Genomic DNA, 18,556 nt, shown 5'->3' with positions numbered 1-18,556 from the left:
CTAAAAATAATCATTAAAATCCTTAAAGTCATCAAATATTCAATTAGTTTTCAAACTTCCCCCATGGTCTCATTTTTTTATTAAGTTTATTCAAATCAGGATCCTAATAAGCCCATAAATTGTCTTGGTAGATATATCTCTTACGTCACTTCCAATCCATCTTTTTCTTCCCCCCTTGCAATTCAGTTGTTAAAGGAACAGGGTTACTTGCACTATAGTTTTTCCAGAGTCTGGATTTTGACGATTGAATCTCTCCTGGTATCATTTAACATGCTCCTTTCTTTCCTGTATGTCTAGTAAAGAGGTGGTTGGCTACGGAGGCTCAGTCAGGATCAGATTCAACTTTTGGAAGGACTGCTTCCTAAGTGGTATGTGTATTTCCATTAGGAAGCACCAAATGTGTGCTCTTTGTGAAGTCACGGGTGATCACTGTCTAGACCCGTTAATCTTTGTGGGATAAAATGGTGATATCTTATCATTCCTCTTTAACTTCTTAGCTGGTATATTTCTTTAAGACTATATTCCAGGGGCGCCTGGGTGGCTCAGTAGGTTAAGCATCTAACTCTTGGTTTCAGCTCAGGTCATGATCTCACGGTTTGTGAGACTGAGCCCTGCGTCAGGTTCTGTGCTTCACAGAGCATGCTTGGGATTCTCTCTCTCTCTGTCCCTCCCTGGCTCGTGTATTCTCTCCCTCTTTCTCTCAAAACAAACAAACAAACAAAAGACAAAAAGAGTATGTTCCACGGGTAACTATGATTTTGTAAACTCCTAGAGTAAAACATAACATGAGCTTCAATCTCTTGCAGATACTATCCTGTTGCTAAAATTAGCTGTGGCCGGTGGGAACTTCTTCAAGGTGCCTCCTGAATCTTTTTTGACAGACCTTTAATGCCTTACTTTGCTCTCTGGTAGGATACAGTGGTTTTTAGGCTCTTCTTGTACATTTCTTCCTCTAGATCTGGAATTAGCCATTTATCAAGGATGTCCTGTTTCTTTGAAGAAAATGGCGTTTAGAGACCACAACTGGGGCACTACATTTGACCTCCATTTGAATTATGTTCAAAGCTACTGAAGTCAATTAAGAAGCAGTCTTCTACTATTTCTCACAAATTCATGTAGCTGCATACATGTGAAATTTTAAGCCTGGGGCTCTCAGATTTTAAAATAGTTACATAATACGCTGGGGCACATGGCTGGCTGTCAGTAGAGTGTGCGACTCTTGATCTCAAGGTCATAAGTTCAAGCCTCACGTTGGGTGTGGAGATTAGTTTTAAAAAATTATATAATATGTAATATGCTAATGGTGGAACTATTCTTCTATGTTAATAGTGGGAGTATAACTTGGTACCATCTATCTGAAAGACAATATCATAATTTTTATCCATGACCTTCAAAAAAACCTTTAACCCAATTAATTCCACCTTTAGGAATTTATTAAGGTTCAGGATTTTCCTTGTAGGACTGTTTAAAATAATAAATAGTATAAAAATCTCTACAAACAACAGGGAATTGGTTAATTTTAACAATGTACAGTACATCCATAGAATGAAGTCTTCACAGTCATTAAAATGATGTAGATACCGTATCAATATATTGTTAAATAAGAAAGGTGGGTACAGAAGTGTTCATATTATGCCTTTAGCCACATGCCTAGAAAGGAAGTCTTGAAGGCTATATCCCAAAATCTTACCAGGGCAAACTGGGCCATTCTCCTGCTTCCACCGCTGGTTTAGGACTTGGTTTCCCTGGATCTGCCAAATCAGACACTACTCTTTCTGCTTTCCAGTTTCTAAAATTTTGTTTTTGTTGTCTTCTCTTCAACATTCCTTGTCCTTGTTGGATTATGCTCTCTTCTTTCCCCAGTCACTATGACTTTAGTGGAGATTTTAGGAAAGAGCAGAGGCTAATAAATATTTTGCTCAACCCTCCATTTTACCTAGCATCCCATTGTTTTTTATGGGAGAGAGCACACACTCTGAAGGGCTTATCAATTATAGAATATATGAATTTCTACTGAAAATAGTGCACCCATGTATGTATCTAAGACACACAAACAAAATTGTAATATAGCAGCACATAAGGGCTCACTTTGTATGCTAGTAATATAAAGGATTGGATACAGACACAATAGTGGAAAAACCAAAGTGGTAATAGATGGAAAAAGAGATTTAAACGAAAGTTGTTTTTAATCAAGAACTTAAAACCAGAAACGCTGAAACTGAAACTGAGTTGTGGGGCAAAGTGACCATATTTATTACTTAGAAGTCAAAAAATGTTTTCAAGGGGGCGCCAGGGTAGCTCAGTAGCTTAAGGGTCTGACTTCAGTTCAGGTCACAATCTCGAGATTCAGGAGTTCAGGCCCCACATCGGGCTCTACTGACTGCTCAGAGCCTGGAGCCTGCTTCAAATTCTGTGTCTCCCTCTCCCTCTCTCTGCCCCTCCCCTGCGTGTGCTCTGTCTTAAAAATAAATAATAAACTTTAAAAAATTTTTTAAAAAAGGTTTTCAGGAAACTTACAATTTATTGCAAATTTAGACTACTTTAAAGATAGATAAACTGTCCCTGGCAGCTGCTTTCAAGCTGTATCTAACATCTCTCCAGTTTGGGGAGACACTGACCCTTTCAATCTAGATAAGGAACATCTCCTCTCTTAACCCCAAATATGGGCTGTCCAGTTTTGCAATCTGTTTACTACACCCTCTTATACTTTTCATTAGAAACACTTACTAACAAGAAATTAAAAGCCTCCTGAAGCACAAGCCCCCACAACTGCACAGCCAAGGACACTAATCCCATCTTTGGAGAAATAATAATTATTATTAATCTTAACACGTACCAGCTGCGCGGACAGAGAAAGAAGTGGAAGGGAGTTTGCTCAATTTGGAGAAATCTTCGGTTTTCACTAGCCTGTGAATATGACAAAAATGAAGTACCCAAACACAGAGGGCTGAAGACACCTCAGAAAACAAGGTTGATCAGATCAATTTTCTTTCCCTTTAAAAAGTCCTTCCCCAAACTTAGATCTTGCCTGAAGCTATAGGGAACACTAACTTTAAAAACTGTAATCATTTACTTTATTGATTTTGCTTGTGAGTTGTTGTCTGAATTTAGAAAACTTAGGGGCAAAAACATTCTCAACAAAATTTAGGCATTCAATTCTAAGTAAAAACAACACATTTGCAATCATCTGAATTAATCAGTATTAATGCCTTCAGAAGCAAAATTAAGTATGATATACTTTGATGTTTGTAAATCACAGTAACTAAAAGTATTGCATACTTACCCATTTAACAAATACTACTTAGTTGTAGCTGGTCTTGATTTTTTTTTAAAAATTGGGGGGCAGATTATTCTGTGCAGGGCACCATTCTGGTCTTATAATTCTTTTCCTAGATTAAGACTGAAGTGTCAGTTCTCTCCTTATTTGCTATGAATCTGACAAAACAGGAAAATGTGGCTCCAAATTTTAAAACATAGTTTTTTACTAAAATAGACTTTGAAAATAAATGAGGTACTTAGTATTCAAACCTTTGCGAAATACATGTAAGACCATGGTTTCCAAAATGACTCTGCTTTTCTACCAAGACAAAGACTTTTAAACATTTTGAATATTATTTAGAAATAACGTAAAGCAGTTAAGTGTTTTTTAAAATGATCATTGTGTGTAGATACAGAGAGATCTAATCATAAATTTTTTTCATGGACTCCTAACTAGGAATAATATCTGTATGTGCAGGAAAAGAGACAATCGTCTTTCTGCTTAATAATCGCTTTCAGTTAGTAAGGAAAAGCTGCTTTGCGGGAAGCTTCTTTTGATAGTTCTCAGAGTTCAAAGAGTATGGAACCTTTGAGTTGATTTCATCAAGTCTATTTATTAATGCATTTCAAGTTTCAAAAAACCTTACATCTTTGCACAATACTTTATTTTTTGCAATTTTTAGTAAAAATTTCCAAAGTGAACAAAAAGATACTGTATAAAACACAGTGGACATTAAACTGACAGTAGTATTAGATCTCATTTGTCTTGATCCTTTTGTTTTACCACATCTTGATTTGCAGTGGAAAGAGTTCAGTGCACGTATCTCTTGTCAGAAAACATTTAACTTAGACTCAAAATAAAATAGGGCAGTGTGTACCTGCCAAAACCCTACCACAGGATAACATTACAGGCAAAAAATGTACATGTTCCAAAGTCTACCACACTCAAGAAGTTACTAAGAACTCTTGCAGAATAAAAGTCACCATTTTAGAAATGCAAACCCACTTCCAACCTTTGCACAGTCCAAAAACAAAGGCATTTAAATGATTTAAAAGCAATTACATACATATCTACCTACTTGTTTGTTTAGAATTATTTATAGTCTATCTGGGGTTTCATGTACAAAATTTGTCTCTAAATCATGTACAAAAAGCTGTATTTTGAAAAAAGTCACCACATACTGTACAAGTTTACAAGGAAGAGATCCCATTATTTTCTCTAGCATTTTTGGCCTTGCTGGCTTGCGTCACATTATGAGAATGATTGTGTAAACCTTATACTCTTAAGAAACAAAAAGGAAAAAAAAAAGCCAAAACACAAATCTTTTCACTGTTCCCTAAATTTGCCTCCTATGTGAAGCCAGAAAAATCATAGCTGTTTACTTCTAATTTAAGTGATGTAGTTGGAAAACAGAAGCAATAAATACGTCACAAGCTTAAAATTTTTTTGTAATGCCCCCTTCCATTTCTGCATAGCAATACGCCTGTTAATACATTAAATGCTTTTGCTTTCTTTAAAAAGCCAATTATTTACATCTGTTTAAAAAATAAATTTGGAACGGGACATTGTGCTGTTTCACCTTCATTGTTAAAATATTTTAGGGAAAAAAAATGTCAGAAGGCCTATCTACAATTTTAACTACTAGTTGAGCAAATCACCCTTCTTTAGTGGTTACCAATGATCAGTGATAATATGCTGAAAAAATTGTTTCGGTATTTTGATAAAATAAAAGACCCAGCTTTTCTTTTCCAGGTCGGAGAAAACCAAAAACATAATTAGCATACTTTAGATATATGGAAAGCACAAATAACAGGCTACAAACAAAAAGAAGTCATTTCATTGACGTAATTTCTACCAAAGCATGAATAAAATTTCACCTATCGATTCAAAACTGGAATTGAATTAGAAGGTTTAAAATAAGTAAGCAGAAATCAGACATTTGCGTAAGAACTAACTCTGAAGTAGTATGCTGCGTATGTCCAGTTTGCACACGTAACTGTGTTCCTCAGCATAGCCACTCATGTGCTCTTAGCAGCCATTTGATGAAGACAAGATGAGTATCAGAACCAACTCCATCATTATAAAAAGGTAAATGGATTCTCACTTCAAAACTGCCTGTGTAAAGCATTACAGAATCCTGGACCACTGAATACCACCATTCTCTGTTATCCTGAGTATGTCAATTAAACAGTAATTTTTCATTAAGAGCGGAAAAATTTTATAATACAAAGAAACATCCATATTGCAATTTCTGTTTACAATTGCACACAGAAGTACAGTGTACGTAAGAAATACATGTCTGCATATAACAAGGTATGTACATTGGCAAGTGATGTCTCCAATGTTGAGGTGGTCGAGCCTCCTTAGCCTTGATTGGCAGTTGAAAAAAATATATATATATTTCAATTTGTGATAAAAGTTTATCGAGAGCCAAGTTTGCCTGCAAGTGAAGAAAATGCAGCAACGAAGAACAGGGAACACGGGGCACATAATAATATTCTAAGACTTTGTGCCATTACGTTAAAAATAGCTGTCCATAAGAAAATTGGGTTCCTTTTCCACCCCCCCACCCCCAAATTGGAATTTTCAGGCTTTAAAACTTATGTAATTCCACCTGGTCTGAGGACATGATCTCTTGCCATTTTTTCTTCGACTGTATTTGTGAGGGTTTAGTTTGGGGATGATGATTTAATAGGTGTCTCTTTGGAGTGAAGTTTTCCCATTGTAGGCACTAGGAAGAACCAAGGCAAAAGCTGCAGTTAACGTCTCATGTGTCCCATTTGATAACTCTCCCGGGGCCTCTGACGCTGGGGCTGCTGAATGGGCTGTGGAGGTCTCCTCCTCTTTAAAGTGCCTGTGAATCACAAAAGTAAAATGGATTTACTGTGTGCTTTTTAATCTTAAAAAACAAAGGGGCGCCTGGGTGGCGCAGTCGGTTAAGCGTCCGACTTCAGCCAGGTCACGATCTCGCGGTCCGTGAGTTTGAGCCCCGCATCAGGCTCTGGGCTGATGGCTCGGAGCCTGGAGCCTGCTTCCGATTCTGTGTCTCCCTCTGTCTCTGCCCCTCCCCGTTCATGCTCTGTTTCTCTCTGTCTCAAAAATAAATAAAGGTTAAAAAAAAAAAAAAAAAAAAAAAACAAAGGTAACACTTCAATAAGAAAGGTTCTAGATCAGCATTGTATATGTAATTTAAAAATTTCTGGTAGCCGTAATGAAAAAAGGCAAAAAGACAGCAAAATAATGTTCATAATTTTTTTTATATCACTTAATTCAATATAGCCAAAATATTATCATTTCAAGGTGTATCAATACAAAAAAGTATTAATGAACTATGTCATTCTTTTTTATATGCGAAGCCTTCCAAGTCTGGTATGTATTTTATATTTATAACACATCTCAATTTAAACTAGCCACATTTCAAGTGTTCAACAGACACAACTGTTAGATGAACATGAATTCTGAGGACAGAATCCATGAGGAATAAATTACTGAGTGCCTTTGAGCAAATGACTTAACCTCTCTGAAACTCAGATGCCTTGTCTGTAAAACAGGGATAATAATGAACTCATATAGTCTATATATATAATCTGTGAAGATTATATGACAATTCAGTAAAGGTGTTTTTTTGTGAGGGTTCAATAAATGATAGGGTTGTTGGTTTAAGTTTTTAAAGGTGAAATTTGCTTAAGGTGAAATCAAATAAAAGAAGTGCTACATTGCATGAGACCATAATTGGTAACATATCTAAAGAGGGTCATGTGGCCCTTAGGAATCCCTAAGAAATTAATATAAGTTTTAGAGCACTGACACTGTCAATTTACAAAAAGCAGTAACATCAAAATCCAATTTCCTGATTGCCACCAAGATACTGTCGCAAGCAGTACTGAGACTACTGAGCTCTCTTGCCCCACGATAGGTAAATTCAGGGGAGCGACTGAGGGAAAATAGAGAAAACTGTAAGGAACCCCCTAGTTTTAAACTACTTTATGTAGGGTAGTAGATGTGGCCTGAGGCAAGAGGCTTCATGAGAAGTCTGTGCAAGGTAGGAGAGGGACAGCTGCCAGTTAGCTCTTGTTCTCCTCTGCCACTGTCATGGGATGATGTATGCCCTACTCCTAGAGTGAAGAGTTCTGGTCCAGGCGTTCTGAGGGCAGCACAGAAGCCACAAATACCTTGGGGAAGGTGAGGGAGAAACAGATGGGGACTAAATAACCTGGAGCAGTTGCCTCGTACTCTTTTCTTTTCCAAATCCCTGGAGCTAATCTAAAGAAAGCCTCCTCTCCGAAGCTGTGTCTCCATGAGAGGTAAAGGGTAGAGACCAAACCTCAGGAGTTATTTTCAGAGATGGAGAGTAACTATGGTTACTTGGTGACTGAAGCCTCTACCGTAAGACCCTCCCACAGACTGTCATCTGTATTTCCCCATAAGCATCACCCCTAGGGAAAATGAGTTTATGTGCCAGGAAATATTTCAAGAGCATAAACATTAGAAACAATAGCAGAAGTACAGCTATTAGAATAGAAAAACCAATCATTTAAAAGTAGTTTATCATAATAAAGACAAAAAAAAAAGGGAAGATTTTAGAATATGAAAAGTAAGAAAACAAGTATCAGGCAAAAAATAAATTTTTCTAGGTCTAAATATTTTTAGTGACTCAAGACAGATTAGCATTAAATTGGCAGCCATAAGTTAGAATGGATTCACAAAGAACACACTCAAAACTCAACTAAATAATTCATCCAGTGATCTCATTTTCAAGGAGAAAGTACTATAAAATTAGTTACTAAAGACTCATTTAGAATTCAATTCTGCCCGCTGAACAGTTCTGAGTTAAAAAAACACAGTCTCGCTCAGACTGTCTTACCTGGAAGAGGTTTAGGAGGAGGCAGCTTTGGATTACTACTTGGAGTATGAACACTGCATATCTTAATAAATCCAGCCATTAGCATGATCAGGGCAATTCCCATAAGTAATACAGCCCACCAATAAACCTAGAAAGAAACAGATTTCTCTACTGAAAAAGCTATAAAATATTTTAGGATATTTTATATTACATAAAATATATATATTACATTTTAATTTTTGAAGAACATTTGTTCAGAACACTTGCTCATTGGGAGTTGTACAGATACCATATATAAGCACATACAGATTTTTTTTTAATGTCACAGAAATATTAAGGAAAAAGACAAAAAACGCCCATAATTTCACACCCTAGATGAAACCACTCAATCTTATTTTTCTTTCAGTTTCTTTTCTAGATATAGCTATGGTGGTCATACACACAGATAAACTCACATGCAAAACTAAGGTTCATCCTGTATATAGTTTACACTGTACTTTCCCATGTTATTAAGTATTTTATGGTTTGAATATTTTATTTATTTATTTATTTCTCTCTCTCTCTCTCTCTCTCTCTCTCTCTCTCTCTCTCTCTCATAAACTATGTCTGTTTGCCTTTAGATTCTCCAGGGGCTTAGAGGGTATATTAGTTACTTTAAATTCTACTTCTGGATAAATTTTTAAAATAATCTTGAACCTATGCTTTTTTCTAATCGTCTAATACTAAAGTCTCTCTCTTTTGAGCCTCCCCCCTTTTCCTGTTATTCTATTTCATTTGAAATTTAAGCCCCAGACTACTGCTATGAAATTATTTTATCATAAATCTTAGCTTTCACTGTATTTTATATATTATAATATATAAATATTATATATTTGAATCATAACATCTATTATTTATAATAATTTATTTAAAGGTTATTTGTCTTTTTTAATATGAAAAATGGAAGGATATACACATTCTACAAGCAAAGTTTACCCAGTCTAAGAAGGAAGTAAAACTTTCACTTCTAGCTTAAATCATATAATTAGCCAACCAAAAACTTCAAAAATTACTAGTATAATCTTATTTACAGAAAAATTACTGTTTCTATTCTTAATAAATTCTAAGTCTATTTTGCAATTCAAAATACTCAGATTTGGTTTTAAGACAGTAAGTAATAATAAGCATCATACAAAACAGTTACAACTTTATAACCTTCACATTGGTTTAACAAAGACTGATGTATTACATATATAGTTATTGCTAATTATAGCCCAAGAAACCCCCATTTAAGATTTTCTATGATATGAAGTCTTATAACAGCCTACTACTTCTATACTGTTTTTTTATCCAGCAGTGACAACATAATTAAAGTAATAAAAACTGAAATAAAAATACATGTTGTGGGAAATGCCCCAAGCCACTTTCTTCATGTGTGCATAAAGGCTTTCACATACAAATTTATTTTTAAGTTGGTTTTATTTTGAAAGAATCTCAAACTTATAGAAAAGTTGCTAGTACAACAAACTTTTTAAAATCTGGAACCATCTGAGAGTAAATTGCTAGCATGATGCTCTGTTACACCTAAACATCTTAGCATGTAATTTTACACCATAAGGGGTTTTCTAGATAACCACAACACAATCATCAAGATCAGTAAGTTAGCACTGATACATTACTACCATTTAATCCTCAGACCCCCTCAAGTTTTGCCATTTGTCCTAATACTATCCAATTCAGAATTACGCGTTGCTTTTAGCTGCTGTATTTCTTTAGTCTCCTAAAATCTGGAGAAGTTGTACAGTCTTTGCTTGGTTTATATAACCTTGACACTTTTGAAGATTACAGGCCAGTTATTTTGTATTATATGTCCCTCAGTTTTGGTTTTTTAGATGTGTCCCTATGATTAGATTCAGGTCATACATCTTTAGTAAGAATATCACAGAAGTGATGCTGTGTTGTTCACATCGCATTCCATCAGATGACACAGGTTTTTGATCTTGTGACTGGTATGTTAACTTGATCACTAGACTAAAAGGTGATACCTGCCAAACTTCACCATAGAGACACTCTTCTTTTTTGTAGTCAGTGAGTCTTCTGTAGGGATATAACTTGGAGCTACAAAAATATCCCCTTCTTCATCAAACTTTCAACTTGCTCATTTCACTCAGTATTGCCTCATGGTTTCCTATTGTATTCAATGGGTTTATAATCCATTATTATCACAGTGTGTCTTTTGAACATGTCCCTACCAGTCTTTGAGCAACTTTACTTTCTGGCACAATTAATTCTAGGTTTATCTTATTCTTTCCCTACCCCAGCCCTCGAATCAGCTGTTTCTCCAAGGAGCCCTGGCAGAATTGCCCCTCCTATGTAGACACCCTTCTCACACAACACTTGTACTCAGATATCCCAAGCCAGCTGCCCCGCCACAAGGTGCCCTTCTCACCTGCTTGGGCTTTAACACCTCATATTGGTCTTCTTCCCCATTCCGCACCCTCCCTACTTTGCTCAGGCTCTAACACCCTGTTGTGTGCCACTATAGCTCCCCCCACTTGGCATGGATGCCCACCTTACTTGTCCTCACCTAATGGCTTTAGGAATATACTGTTCAAAAAGACAGAGGTAATGCAATTCAGCCTCACTGCTGAAAGATCTGATTTTTTCAACAGAAGCTACAAATTTCAGTTTTTATGTGGAATCTATTTTTAAGTGCTGTCAACTCACTCAAAATTTCTAAAAACAATACACAGACCTTACAAGACATGTTTACAGAATCTCGGTTGGAAACCACAAGTTTACAATCTACTTTTCAGAGTTCACTTTTTGTATCCTACCGAGACTGCTAGAGAATCTTTTAGAATTTTCTTTTGGTTTCTATAGAAAATAACTTCCAGAGCCTTGCTCTACTTGTGAGTTTTTAGGATAGTATTTCCTTTCTCTTGCTGCATGAATTTTCCATAGTCTATATGCACAGCTTCTGTCCTGTTTCTAGCACCCGGAACCCTTTTAAATATGCCACTTAATGAAATAGGACCTTCTTCTCCCTCCACTGTCTGCATTTCTGACACTCTGACCTAGTAAATTACATAAAGAACTAAAATTACCAGTTTGTACTACTCAAGTGTTCTTCCTGCTCTATACCAGTAGTTCTCAACCTTGGCTTGGCATGTTAGAATCATTTGGAAAGCTTTTAAAACTCAAGATACCTAGAGCAAATCCCAGACCCAAATAGCATGGGGGTGGGACTATGACATCAGTAATTTTATTATGCGGTATTTCATTATGCAGGCAAGACTGAGAACCACTGGTCTCAAACTTTTTCTGTAAAGGGCCAAACAATAAATATTTTAGGCTTGTCTCTGTCAAACTACTCATTTCTTCATTCTAGTACAAAAGCAGCCATAGATAACATGCAAACAAATTAGTGTGACCATATTCCAGTAAGCCATTATTTACAAAAACTGGGAGCAGGCTGGATCTGACCCATAGGCCATGGTCTGTCAACCCCTGTTCTACACCCATATACAGGACATTAGTTTGGAGCCTTTATCTAAAATGGATACCATCCAACACTAACTCTTTAGTTCTAAATCTCTAGCCCAACTACCAGCCTAAGAATTTTGGGAGAAGCTGAGAGTCTATGACTGGCTACAGAAAGAGAGAGTCCTATGACTGAGAAATGCTGCTTAAATAATCAGCACACATATGGTAAAGGGATGGTTCCTATCACTGAGTAGATCTAAGAATTATCTGATATGCTTATTAAAACACAGGTTCTCAAGCCACAACCCTACAAATTCCAATTCTGGTGTTCTGGTGAAAGGCCCAGGAAACTGCATCTTAAATGAGTACACCAGTGATGAGGATGCAGATGTGTGCTTCTTACCCAGTTTAGACATGCTGCCATTGTGGTACACAACCCCTGTGAGCAATACAGGAAGTTTAGCATCCCTGAACCTCATCCATCAAATGCTGGGAGAGCCCTTCAGTTACTCTGACAAATACGGTACATTCTCAAATTCCCTCTGGGGAAGAAGTACCACCCGTAATGTGATCCAGCCCATAAGCAGAAAGGATCAATGGTTTCCTACTACTTTCAGGCTGATGGGCTAATTACAGGAGATGCACATCTATTCCTAATGTTCATTATATTCTCTAACACCATTCCTTCCTTCCAGTCTTCCCTGCTCAAAACCATTTTCCAGGGACACTTGGGTGGCTCAGGTGGTTGTATCTGACTCTTGATTTTGGCTCAGGTCATGATCTCACAGTTTGTGGATTCGAGCCCTGCATCACGCCCTGCATCACTACAGTGCAGAACCTGCTTGGGATTCTCTGTCTGTCTGTCTCTTTCTACCCCTCCCCCACTTGCACATGCTCTCTTTCAAAATAAATAAATAAACTTAAAAAAACATCTTCCACAGGGTCATCAGTGTTACAACTACCTAAAATATGGAATTGACTATGCCATTCCTCTATGTAAAACCCTTTTTCAAAAGCTTCATACCAAGGATCTCCAAGACCATTAAGTGGGAAAGAGAAAAAAAACAGAAACAAAAAAAGCCCTTGAGCACAATAAAGTACAGCAAAGTACCTATATGATTCCACTTTTTAAATATATATATGTATATTCTTGTAAAGGTATAGATCCTTTCTGAAGAATACACAAAAAATAATCTTCAGAAGACTAGGCTTCAGGGTAAAAAGATGGCTTATTTTTCAATGTATTACTTTGTCCATTAAAAAAAAGGTTGGGGTGCCTGGGTGGCTCAGTCAGTTAAGTGTCTGACTCTAGATCTTGGCTCAGATCTTGAGTTCATGGTCATGAATTCAAGCCCCACATTAGGAATGAAGCCTACTCAAAATAAGTAAATAAAATTTTTTAAAAAAGGATAACCACACTTTCAAAAGGAAAAAATGTAAAAAACAAAAACCTCTTTTATTAAAAAAAATTCATACTTATGTGACTTTTTAGGTGCTCCCTATCCATAAAACATTCATCTGTATCCTCTATTTCTACTGGCCCTTAAGAATTTAGTTTTGGCATCACCTCCTTAATAAAGAGTCTTCCCTAAATAGGGTCCTATTTTCTGTGAAAACATCAGGCAGAAATGAAAACATGTTTCTATGTATTTGTCACTCTAATTCAAACTTGGCTACGAGCTCCCTGAATTTATATCCTACAAACTCAGTACCTATCCCATAAAAAAAGTACCTATTAGACTAGTTATTACAGGTGAGTCATTATTCCAAATACTGACTTTTTGAAACACTTCTAAACAGCTCATTTATTATTTATAGATTGTCCATACAAATAATGCGACAAGGCTCTTATAACGGAGACTGGATGTAAAAAATGGTAGTTTTGATACCTCTGGTACTAGTTTTTCAGCATCTAAAAAGTCTCAAATACAGATGCAAGTAGTATGACAGTAACAGAAGCAGGTAACAAAGAAAGCTTGGATTTAATAATGGTTATAACTGTAGAAAACAAAAGTCAAGAGGACCTAGTTCCAGTTGAGATCAATAGACATTTACTAAAACATGGCACCCAGGTCCTTAAGAACTTCCAGGTCCTTTTAGCAGTGTTCTTGGACTTCCTCCAAGGTTTTCTAGGTAACTACACATCTCAAAAGCCCAAAGCTTGAGATGTTTTAGTAACAATGCCAGCAGCTCTTCAGCTCAGTGTGTGAGGAAATGAAACATCACAGTGGTGAGTAGATAGCAAGAAAAACTAAACAATGGTGTATTTGAGAGTGTAGTAAATATGGCCACCTTTGGTAGAGGGTACTTTTTAATACTCCCTTTAAAAGGGGGAGCCCTAATACTCCCTAAAATGGGGGAGCCTGACTGACTCAGTTGGTTGAGCTCACAGTTTGTGAGTTTTATATTTAAAAAAGAAAATTATAAAATCAGGGGGAAAGAATACCAAGAATACCAAACCAGGCTAATAAACGCAAAATATGTGTTTCATCTGTAAGGAAAGATCACAATGTGTCCACCTGGTAGAATCTGAAAGAAAGGAGAGCCAACATTTACTCAACAAACATTTAATGAGTGTAAATTATGCACCAAGCTCATCTTTCATAGATACAAGGGTGCTAAGTGAAACTTAAAGAAGAGAAGATAACCAAAAGGTTAAAACAAAGCCTTGAAGTTACCAAGCACTAAATCAAGTCTGAGAAAATAATTCTACATAGGACACAGACAGATGTTATTCAACACAGTCATTTATATGGCAAAAAGAACACAAAGTAGAAAAAATAAGTAAAAACTACAAAATAAAAGGTCAAAATTTACTAGTCTAATTGATTACATACTAATTTGACTTTTTTTTTTATTTAATAACCTAAATAAACAAAACAGACCTATAGGATTATAAAATGATAAAACAGGTATCTCCCCCCCAACCCAAAAGAAAACTGTAAGGGGGAAGGGGTAAGACATACACTCAAGTCTCTTCAGACATAAGACAGTCTTTACTGTTTTTAAACATCTCCAGAAAAAGTCAACCATACAATCATTTCAGCGAATGTTTCAGCATTTGACAACTCACTCTTCGCAAATGCACTCTAGACTTCCTGGGGATCACAAAACCTTGTCAGGCCCACTGCTCCTTGTGCTGATCCTGGTTTTGCCATCCTACAGAGGAAGAAAGCTTCCCTTCTCTCCTTCAGAATATACTGTTGTCCAGACTTTGCCTAAATGTTCTTCTATCCTTCAACTACACCCCCGCCCCCCGCCCCGCCAGCCACCACCCCTCCAGCCATGTGCTACCCCTCACACCAATCTGCCGAGCTGAAAGCAACTGGCTTCTAATCCCTTAGTTACTTTAAGTGCAGGCTAGGCCAGCAGGATAAAATACCACTGAGAGAAACCTGAAGATATTATAGCTTCAGAGTGAAGATAATATGCACAATTTTTATTCTTTTCCATATAAATTGACATTTAAGAAATCTGCTTCATGCATCCAACAAATGTATACTGAATCCTTACCATATGCTAAGCCTTGTGACAACACTGCATCTTTGTTGTTCAAGTTTCACAAGTGATAGCTATGTAGCCTATTCCACTAGGCAATGAAGACCTTAGAGGTCCAGATCCACCCTCCATTTCAACAGATGAGGATGACAAGGTAGAAAATCTCTATTATAAGCCTTTCAAAAAGGAGTACTAACACTGCAGAGACTGAAAAAAATGGTTCCCACACTTTAGCATGCACCATCATCACCTGTTGACTCAGTGGATCCGGGGTAAGGTCTGATAATCTGCAGTTCTGTCAAGTTCCCAGATGTTGATGCTGCTGGTCAGCATTTTGAGATCCACTGCTCCAGATTAGGGGTTGGCAAACATTTCCTCTAAAAGGCCAGATAAATATTTTAAATTTGAGAAGCCAGTCTCTGTTGCAACTACTCGAAGTGCAAAAGCAGCCACAGACAATGTATAAGTGAATGGGTGTGGCCGTGTTCTAATAAATCATTATTTATGGACACTGAAATTTGAATTTCATATCATTTTCAATGGAATATTTCAATAATATCTTTTCATTTTTTCAACTACTTAAAAATGTGAAACCATTCTTAGCTTGTGAGGTATACAAAAGCAGGCAGTGGGCTAGATTTGGCTAATGAAATATAGTTTGCCAACCCCTGGTTTCTAGATCAATGGTTCGTGCTCAATCCTGGCTCTTCACCAGAAATAGTTCAGAAGCTTTTAAAAGACCCAGATACTTAAGCCCCATCCTGTGAGATTCTGAATTAGTCTAAGCCCTAAGTAATGAACAACCAGGAATAAGAATTACTGATCTTGACCACTATTCTTCCAAGTGACTTCTATTGATATTTAGGGTTTAATAAGCCTTATGAATGAATAAAGGTTTCTTGGGTCAGCTAAGTTTGAAAAATGAAATTTAAAGACTTTTTACTGTAAGACTTCCCATGATATTATCATAAATATCTAAGAGGATACTACAGTATGCAATATTTTCCAGATTCATTGGACCATCAAATCCATGGATGTAGAATTCTATGAAGCACTTGGGAAACACTGGCCTAAATCTTTCATAAAGAATAACAGATACTTAATATGCAGGTTCATAAAGCTACAGCAAAATCTGAGAGCAGAAATTAATTTAAAAATGAGAAATACAGGGGCGCCTGGGTGGCTCAGTCGGTTGAGTATCCGACTTTGGCTCAGGTCATGATCTCGTGGTTTGTGAGTTTAAGCCCTGCCTTGAGCTCTGTGCTGACAGCTCAGAGCCTGGAGCCTGTTTCAGATTCTGTGTCTCACTCTCTCTCTGCCCCTCCCCTGTTCTGTGTCTCTCTCAAAAATAAATAAAACATTAAAAAAAGAGAGAGAAATACAACTGATTCTTTTTTTTTTTCTTAATTTTTTTAATGTTTATTTATTTTTGAGAGACAGAGAGACAGACATAGTGTGAGCGGGGAAGGAGCAAAGAGAGAGGGAGAAACAGAAACAGAAGCAGGCTCCAGGCTCTGAGCTGTGAGCACAGAGCCCGATGCAGGGCTCGAACCCACAAACCGTAAGATAATGACCTGAGCTGAAGTTGAACATTTAAAAGTGACTGAGCCACCCAGGGGCCCCCGAAATAACAACCAATTATTATCAGAATAATAACAAAAAAGAAGAACTTCTGGGGCACCTGGGTGGCTGAGTTGGTTGAGAGTCTGACTCTTGATTTTGGCTCAGGTCATGATCTCATGGTTGGGAGATCAAGCCTTTCGTCAGGCTCCATGCTGAGTGAGGAGCCTGCTTAAGATTCTCTCTCTCTCGATTTTAAAAAACAACCTAAAATTGCCTGATTAAACAGTTTCACAAGACAAGAAAAGACTTCAATTTATCGTAACAAGCATTTCACTAAATCCTCAAATCTAAATATGAAAAAAGCTTTTTTTTTTTTAAGTTTTTAATTTTGAGAGAGAGAAAGAGAGAGGATGTACAACCTGGGGAAGGGCAGAGAGAGAGACAGAAAGAGACAGAGAGAGACAGAGAGAGACAGAGAGAGAGAGAGAGAGAGAGAGAGAATCCCAAGTAGGCTCTGTGTTGTCAGTACAGAGCCCAACACAGGGCTTAATCTCACGAACCATGAGATCATGACCTGAGCCAAAATCAAGAGTCAGACGGGCACTCACCTGACTGAGCCACCCAGGTGCCCCTAAATATGAAAAAAAGGTTTTAAAAATACTTTTGAGAGATCACTTCCATCAAACATTTTTAAAATAGGAATGAATGAGCTTTTGAAATGCTAAATAAAATGAGTCAAAATTGAGATAATGGAGGAAAGTAAAAAAGTATTATTTTTAGATATGATTCACTACCTGGAAAACCTAAAATACCTGGTACAACATATACTCAGTAGAACATAACTCTGAGATCTCCATTATCCGATTACTTTTTAAAATACATTGTCCTCTACAGTAGACAAGTATACCACATCTCAACTTGTTCTTATTAGAGATAATCAAGGGGGGGGAGGGGAGAAGTGGATCCAAATTGAAAAGAGGGAAGTAAAGAGCTAAGAAAGGCAAGCTACTTGAAGTCACAGAACTGACAAATGCCAGAGGATGATACGAATCCTTGCATAGTTCCCAAGCCTGCACTCTCCATTTTGCCACAATGCCAAAGGCAACATTAGCTTAATGGATATTTTTTGAACACTTATTATGCACAAAGCACAGGAATACAAAAATGAGTAACATATCATGTTTTAAAGAGACCTAAGTTAAATAAATTGACCCATTTTTTGGTTTAAAACCTAGGTCTCCTAAGGAGTGCCTGGCTGGCTCAGTCAGTAGAGTATGCAACACTTCATCTTGGGGTAGTGAATTCAAGCCCCACATTGGGCATGAGGCTTAATTTAAAAAAAAAAAAAAAAAAAAAAAAAAGTAAAGTATTCTCTAAAAATAGATAAAACCTAGGCTTCCTAAATTCAGATTCAGTGATTCTCCTACCTTATAACCCCTATACGTCTAAAAATTGTATATTCTAACACACAAAGTATAGTATTATTCTTCCTGTGTATAATAAATGCCATTTTAATGTTAGAGATAATTCCAAAGTTTTTATTACAAATGTTATTACAAGAGTACCAAAAAGGATCACAACCCACAAATGACTTTCGTGTGTGTGTTTACTTTTAAGGCATCCTCAGTGCTGCATGCACACAAAAAATGTAAGAAAACAATTTGGGAATGGGGGAAGGGAGAAGAGGCTGAGTTCTAAGTCAATTTCCAAACCAAACTCCTTCAATTCAGATATATATATATATATATATATATATATATATATATATATATACACACACACACACACACACACACACACACATACACATGTTTATATATATATACATGTTTATATATATACATGTTTATATATATATATATAAATATATACTATAGTAGAAAATACACAAGTGATATATGAGTCAAAATTTACTGATATTTTAATGT

The 18,556-nt window shown here is 36.7% G+C and overlaps 1 protein-coding gene across 2 annotated transcripts in view; it reads right to left on the bottom strand.

Moving 5' to 3' along the window:
• Nucleotides 1-3,852: 3,852 nt before the first annotated feature.
• ADAM10 (ADAM metallopeptidase domain 10) overlaps nt 3,853-18,556 on the bottom strand; it is a 136,877-nt gene continuing 122,173 nt past the window's right edge. For both annotated transcript variants that reach the window (XM_007084461.3, XM_042988760.1), the window contains exons 15-16: nt 8,124-8,250; nt 3,853-6,113 (exon numbers count right to left, since the gene is read on the bottom strand). In XM_007084461.3, coding sequence (XP_007084523.1) covers nt 6,019-6,113; nt 8,124-8,250 — 222 coding nt within the window. In that variant the 3' untranslated portion in view covers nt 3,853-6,018. The remainder of the gene's footprint in view (nt 6,114-8,123; nt 8,251-18,556) is intronic.

Source organism: Panthera tigris, chromosome B3, assembly GCF_018350195.1.
Source record: "Panthera tigris isolate Pti1 chromosome B3, P.tigris_Pti1_mat1.1, whole genome shotgun sequence".
Classification (NCBI taxonomy): Eukaryota; Metazoa; Chordata; class Mammalia; order Carnivora; family Felidae; genus Panthera; species Panthera tigris.
The sequence above is the reverse complement of the archived record's forward strand: the minus strand, read 5'-3'. Positions and strand labels throughout refer to the sequence as shown.